The following is a 7,500-nucleotide window of genomic DNA, read 5'->3' on the forward strand; positions in this document are numbered from 1 at the left end:
AATATACTACTCAAAAGAATTTAAGGGTCAGACGATATTTTCGACATTATTTTCTGAATGTCAATTATATTAGCTAGACCATAATGTCACGCATGGTATTGTTCCATTTTGACGAAAGTGGGTCTAAGCAACCCATAAATGAATTAAAATCCACTGTCATTGACACTGTCGACTAGTTCTAATGGCGAAAACATGCTTACATTTGCACGTAAATTAGGGCGAAAGCGAAAGGTCTGCTAAGTGCCCATAACTTGCTTTTTCACAAAGCGCTTCATTTGCACGCTTTGCACGTGTATTCCATGTTCCCAATGCTGAATTCCCGTATAATTGGAGCTTGCGTTCGTGTACGGTGCACACTCCAAATTCGACAATGGTACGACTTCAACTGACTATCGAAGATCGAGGAAGGGGCTATTGGTTGGCTTCAGGATGGCAATACGCAAAGAAATGTTGCTCTGAGACTTGGTGTCAGTCAGAGTGTCGTTGGCCGACTGTGCCAATGGTACCAAGCAACGAATTCTGTTCGAAATCGTCCACGTTCGGGAAGACCCCGAAACACTACAAATAGAGAGGACCGCTACATCACCAATATGGCTCTACGTCAACGCACAACCACTGCACGCCGATTACGTGACAATCTGCGGACTGCGACTGGAACTCGAGTGTCTGATCAAACCATACGCAATCGTCTGAGAGCCAATAATCTACGCTGCCGTCGCCAGGCTGTTCGACCACCACTCCTACCACGTCACAGAACGGCCAGACGTCACTGGTGCACGCTTCATCTGCGGTGGCAACGTGTTCAGTGGGGTCGAGTGATGTTCACTGGTGAGTCCAGGTTTAGTCTCCAGTTCAACGACGGTCGGGTTCGTGTCTACAGACGTCCTGGGGAGCGCTTCGCTGACGTTAACGTTAGACAACGTCACCGGTTCGGTGGTGGCAGCGTCATAGTGTGGGGCGGCATCTCTATCCACCACAGGACCCCCATCTATGTGGTGGATGGCAATCTGAATGGAATCCGCTATCTGAATGAGATTATCCGGCCGTTGGTTCTCCCAGGCCTTCAGCAGATTGGCGGCGGGGCAGTTCTGCAGGACGACAATGCCAGACCCCACCGCGCCAGGGTGATAACGGACTTTCTCAGACAACAAGGTATCGCCAGGATGGATTGGCCAGCATATTCGCCTGACTTGGCCCCAATAGAGAACGCCTGGGACGAATTAGGCAAGAGAGTTCGGGATAACCATGCCCCTCCGGCCAACCTTCATGATCTGGGTCAACTTCTTATGGCAGAGTGGCAGGTCATTCCCCAAGAGTTCTTCAGACGTCTGATCAACAGCATGAGGCAACGATGTGTCGAGTGTATTCGCGCCAGGGGTGGATTCACACACTATTAAACGAATGTTCTAATGTGTAAAATCCATGTTTGACAACCTTCAACTTTGACAGCATGTCATGTGACTTTCTTGTATACAGTGACGTTTATTTGTGTTTTTTTGTAAATATGGAACAATAAATAAAAAAGTTGGTATGGTTTACACCATCAATCTAATACACTCTGAAACTTATTTGGTTATAAATTTTTGACCCTTAAATTCTTTTGAGTAGTAGTAATTATTCCAGTTTTGTGAACTAATGTCAAAACAAAATTCACACAAACATAATTAAAACACGCACCTGTACAGTTCCTTCCAACTCCCGAGTATCCTGTCTTACAGGAACAGTTGTAGGATCTACTACCACTACTACTACCACCACCACCACCACTACGACTACTATTACTACTACTAATACTAATACTATTACTACTACTACTACTACTACTACTATTACTATAAGTACTACTACTACTACTACTACTACTACTACTACTATAAGTACTACTACTACTAGTGCTGCTGCTACCATTATTACTACTACTACTATTAATATCACTATTACTGTTACCACTACTGCTATTACTACTGCTACTACTACTGCTATACATACAAACATAATTAAAACACACACCTGTACAGTTCCTTCCATCTCCCGAGTATCCTGTCTTACACGAACAGTTGTAGGATCCAACAGTATTAGTACAGTCTGCATCGTTGTGACAAGTGGCACTCCCGTCTGTACATTCATTGATGTCTGATATTGTAATAAAACAATTGTGATAAATAATATCTTTAAAATATTACCTCTATTACTACCACTACTACTACCACCACCACCACCACTACGACTACTACTACTACTACTACTACTACTACTACTACTACTACTATAAGTACTACTACTACTAGTGCTGCTACTACTACTACTACTACTAATACTAATACTAATACTAATACTAATACTAATTCTAATACTATTACTACTACTACTGCTACCATTATCACTACTACTACTATTAATATCACTATTGTTATTACCACTACTGTTATTAATACTGCTACTACTACTGCTACTATGACTACTACTATTACTACTACTACAACCACTACTAATATTACTACTACTACTACTACTATTACTACTACTACTACTACTATTACTACTACTATAAGTACTACTACTACTAGAGCTGCTGCTACCATTATCACTACTACTACTACTACTATTAATATCACTATTACTGTTACCACTACTGCTATTACTACTTCTACTACTACTGCTATACATACAAACATAATTAAAAGACACACCAGTACAGTTCCTTCCATCTCCCGAGTATCCTGTCTTACAGGAACAGTTGTAGGATCCAACAGTATTAGTGCAGTCTGCATCGTTGTGACAAGTGGCACTTCCGTCTATACATTCGTTGATGTCTGATACTGTAATAAAACAATTGTGATAATATGTGATATATCTTTAAAATATTACCTCTACTATTACTACTACTACTACTACTACTGCTACTACTACTACTACTACTACTATTATTACTTTTATTACTACTACTGCTGCTACCATTATCACTACTACTACTATTATTACTTTTATTACTACTACTACTGCTGCTACCATTATCACTACTACTATTAAAGTTACTATATTAATAGTAATGAGTATAAAACGAAACACACCTGTACAGTTCCTTCCATCTCCTGAGTATCCAGTCTTACAAGAACAGTTGTAGGATCCAACAGTATTAGTGCAGTCGGCATCCTGGTGACAAGTGGCACTCCCATCTGTACATTCGTCGTTGTCTGATTATATAATGGAATGATCTTGACAATGTTAATATGAAAAGAGTGTAATAATAATGATAATGATAATAATATAATAATAATAATAATAATAATAATAATTGTAATAATTATAATAATAATACTAATTATAATAATAATAATAATTATTATTATTATTATTATTATTATTATTATTGTTATTATTAATAGTAGCAATAGTAACAATAAAAATAGCTCTAACAATAACAATAACAACAATAATAATATTACTACTACTACTACTACTACTACTACTACTACTACTACTACTGCTGCTGCTGCTGCTGCTGCTGCTACTACTACTATTGTTAGTACTATTTCTACTACGTATAAGTAGCTTAAAGTAGGAACCACGCCATCGTGATCCACATCATGAAAGTCATATCTCACAATCACCACCATTATAATTCTTATTACTTCTACTACTACCTCTACTACTACTACTACTACTACTACTAAAACTACTACTACGACTACTACTACTTACTACTGCTACCAATACTACTACTGCTGCTGCTGCTGCTGCTACCATTATCACTACTACTACTACTATTAATATCACTATTACTATTACCACTTCTGCTATTACTATCGCTACTACTACTGCTAATATTACTACTACTACTATTATTACTATTATTAATATCACTATTACTACCACTACTACTACTAATACTACTACTACTACTACTACTACTACTACTACTACTACTACTACTACTACCATGTGTTTATGGTTGTCCTAATGTTTCCGTACTTCAACTGTTTTGTAAAAGTGCATTGCCACAGACATGTGTTATGGTAATGTAAAGGCTGGGGCCCTAAATTCAAGATCTTATATAGTATATAACAAACAGCCATTACATAACTTAAATCTACAAAGCATGTGATATTTGCATTAAAACAAAACGAATAGTATCTCATACTTCATTTCATCCTGCAATCATTATATGTATTGCTAAGATATAATGACTAGATTATATGTTCTGTCGCTGAGCAAAACTATAACTTTGTGGGACTGAACTCGCTGTGATCACCAACGGAATGTTGTACTGTTGAAAGTTACCAATTCTTTTATTTACAGTTGATTGTTTTCGTTTTTAAAAAATGTTTTGAAGACTTTTTTTTTTTTAAATTTTTAGAAATAAGAAATAAATTGTTATTTAAGAACTATTTTGGTTTGGTGCATGCATAGCTAATGTGCTTGAATACTTAGTGCTACTAATCACGGGAGTAAATTAAAAGCTACAAAAACTCTGATAGAAAGTTGGTAAATTGCCAGAGAGAAACAAGTGGTTTGGCATTTGTTTTATCAAATTACAAAATACATAATTTGATGTCCACCTACATCAGCCAGGCAATAAACGTGGACCACACATTTAACCTTACCAGTACACATTTTTCAGTGAAGCCATTCATGCAAATGCATGCTTGAGAACCAACAGTATTTCAAAAGGAAAAGCGTTTGTGATTCACTTTTTTAAAATATATTTCGCTTATCCTGTCGAAAAGACATATATGTATGTATGTATGTAAACATTAACACAATAGCAACGTGTAAGATGGCAACTGTTATTACTGTCTGTACATTCATCGATGTCTGTTAAAATATATATTAATTATGTCTAGCATTTAACGAGTGAGTTGGAAGGGTGTTAGTGATTTCAATGAGTTTACAGTATTGTCTTCAACTCATTGTACAACAATACTTTTTATGCTTGATATAATCACACATGTCTTTCCATCTACTAAGAACACGTATAATATATATATAAAAAAAACAAAAACACTAGTAATTAAGAATCGGATGATCAAACTAAATACATCCGATATTTTGCAGTTGAATTGCGGGAAAAGGTGTACAATGCAGACGTGTTATAGTATTGATGATAAAATTGTCATGTTGATACATGGTTTACCTTTAAAGTGGCACGTGTTAAAACGAAATGCCAAAGAATGGCAAACTAATTGATTATCGTTTTTAGTACGTACAGTAGACAAACTCTGATCCGTCTTTTAATAAGTTTGTGTTTACCTTGACAGAAGATGCCATCCCCAGAGAACCCAGTTGTACAGGTGCAGGAAAAGGATGTCGGGGTGTTGCTACACAGAGCGTTGTCATGACAGTTGTCTGTTCCCAGATCACACTCGTTTATGTCAGTGGTCGTGTTCGTACCCGCAAAGCAGGTCACGTTGAATTCTGAAAAGATGTATGGAAGTGACAGTAGCTGAGCCCAGCCATTTACCAATGAGCCATTAGAATAAACGAAAATAGCTCACTGACAGTGAATACAGATGTAATGTTGACGAAATGAAGTACGTCGTGCTTCCAACATGCCCAGATGTAACAGATGGAAGCAAATGTGGAGCGATTGTATGTCTTAGCTAAAAGATATATGTTTAATATTATCACGATGCCAACCTCTTTCATATACACTGTGTTTTAATGTTTCCTGGCATATTTACAGATAAATGTAGCGGGTTTCTTCTCTAAGACTCTATGTCGAAATTAACAAATGTTTGTCATCCAATATCCGATTATTAATCAATCAATGTACTCTAGTAGTGTCGTTAAGCACAATTAATATATTAACTTTGGAGAGCAACAGCACACCTGAAGTAAACAAGGACACTCGAAAGCAGTAGCCAGTATCAACGTCGCTTGTTAGGTTCAGACCGAGGCTGGTTTTTGTGAGGACGACACTCCAGGGGACCGTGGCGCTGATTGACTCGGGTGTGAAGACAAAACCGTCGGTCCCACAGTTCCAGGTCTTCGGCGCTCCTGTCTGTGTGTCCAGACGAAACGTCGCAATGTCGCACTGAGTACTTCCCGTCTGGGTTTTTTTGGAGGCGTAATACATAGTTTCATCTTTGTTAGACGTGATGGTGCACGTGCATTCTTTTACGTAGCTTTGCATCAGTTGTCCGTCAATGTAAAACAGTCTTCCAAACTGTGAGTTGAGACTGCACATGTTTATCACTGAAACATATTTTTAAATAATGAATGGATGTGGCGCAACCTTTATGTATGTATGTATATCTCTCTCTCTCTCTCTCTCTCTCTCTCTCTCTCTCTCTCTCTCTCTCTCTCTCTCTCTCTCTCTCTCTCTCTCTCCCTCCCACCCTCTCTCTCTCTCTCTCTCTCTCTCTCTCTCTCTCTCTCTCCTCCCTCTCTCTCTCTCTCTCTCTCTCTCTCTCTCTCTCTCTCTCTCTCTCTCTCTCTCTCTCTCTCTCTCTCTCTCTCTCTCACTCTCTCTCTCTCTCTTTCTCTGTGTGTGTTTCTCCGTATCGTCATCATATATTAGAAATAAAAAAATGTTTTGTGCTAGCCTCTAGCGAGCATAATACATTATTTATATTCCTAATATATGATACTGACTATACCGAAATACACGGTATCTTTATCATATAATCTCAAACTTAATACAACGTGTTTGATTGATATATATATATATATATATATATATATATATATATATATATATATATATATATATATATATATATATTACATAAAATACCATCACCACCAGTTCAGTAATTTAATGTCATGTTTCAGCATTTTTGCTTTTTTTCAAATTAACAATAAGATGACGTTACGTCATGTTGACGTCATATTTTAGGTCCAATTACTGTTGTTAAAACTCTAATAGTACCAAAAAGAACTCATTTACTTATTTCACTACCAAACCCTCCATATATAATAACAAAACAAATAAATAAACTATTATATACTTTCATTTGGCAAAATAAACCTGAAAACAAATTAAACGAGAAATACTGATACAATATTATAGTAAAGGAGGTATTAAAATGTTACATTTTTCAAATTGTATGATGCCACTTAAAAGCTTCCTGGATAGAAAGACTGTATTCCAGGCAGTAACAAAGTTAAAGACAGAAGATATGTTTTAATGTGGAGACAATTTTATTCAAAGAAAACAAAAACAGATACAAAATATATTCTGGGAAAAAAATGTATTACAGAGCTGGATAAGGATTCATCAAAAATAAGCTTGGGAAAATAACGATGAAATAATGAATACAGATATTTGGTTAAATAGTTATATAATTAAAGATCGCAAACCTATATTATACAAACATTATATTGAAAATAATATAAAAACTTCATACAAGATTTACTTAATGAGAATGGACAGTTTATGAGCTTCGACACCTGTAAAGTGAAGTATATCATTAAATACAATTTCTTAGAATATGCAACTTTAATAAAAGTTATTAAAACTTTTATAGACGATATAAAAATTGATAACCAACTATTTGT

At 36.3% G+C, this 7,500-nt stretch overlaps 1 protein-coding gene across 1 annotated transcript in view; it reads right to left on the reverse strand.

Annotated features, from left to right (window-relative positions):
- The window catches only part of LOC121391606 (fibrillin-3-like), a gene marked incomplete at its 3' end in the record, with an annotated part of 34,774 nt that overhangs the window by 18,710 nt on the left and 8,564 nt on the right, over nt 1–7,500 (reverse strand). Inside the window, exons 3-7 of the mRNA XM_041523175.1 lie at nt 5,830–6,195; nt 5,251–5,415; nt 3,072–3,194; nt 2,691–2,819; nt 2,011–2,133 (exon numbers count right to left, since the gene is read on the reverse strand). Of these exons, the coding sequence (XP_041379109.1) occupies nt 2,011–2,133; nt 2,691–2,819; nt 3,072–3,194; nt 5,251–5,415; nt 5,830–6,195 (906 nt within the window). The remainder of the gene's footprint in view (nt 1–2,010; nt 2,134–2,690; nt 2,820–3,071; nt 3,195–5,250; nt 5,416–5,829; nt 6,196–7,500) is intronic.

This window comes from Gigantopelta aegis, unplaced genomic scaffold, assembly GCF_016097555.1.
Source record: "Gigantopelta aegis isolate Gae_Host unplaced genomic scaffold, Gae_host_genome ctg2713_pilon_pilon:::debris, whole genome shotgun sequence".
Lineage (NCBI taxonomy): Eukaryota > Metazoa > Mollusca > Gastropoda > Neomphalida > Peltospiridae > Gigantopelta > Gigantopelta aegis.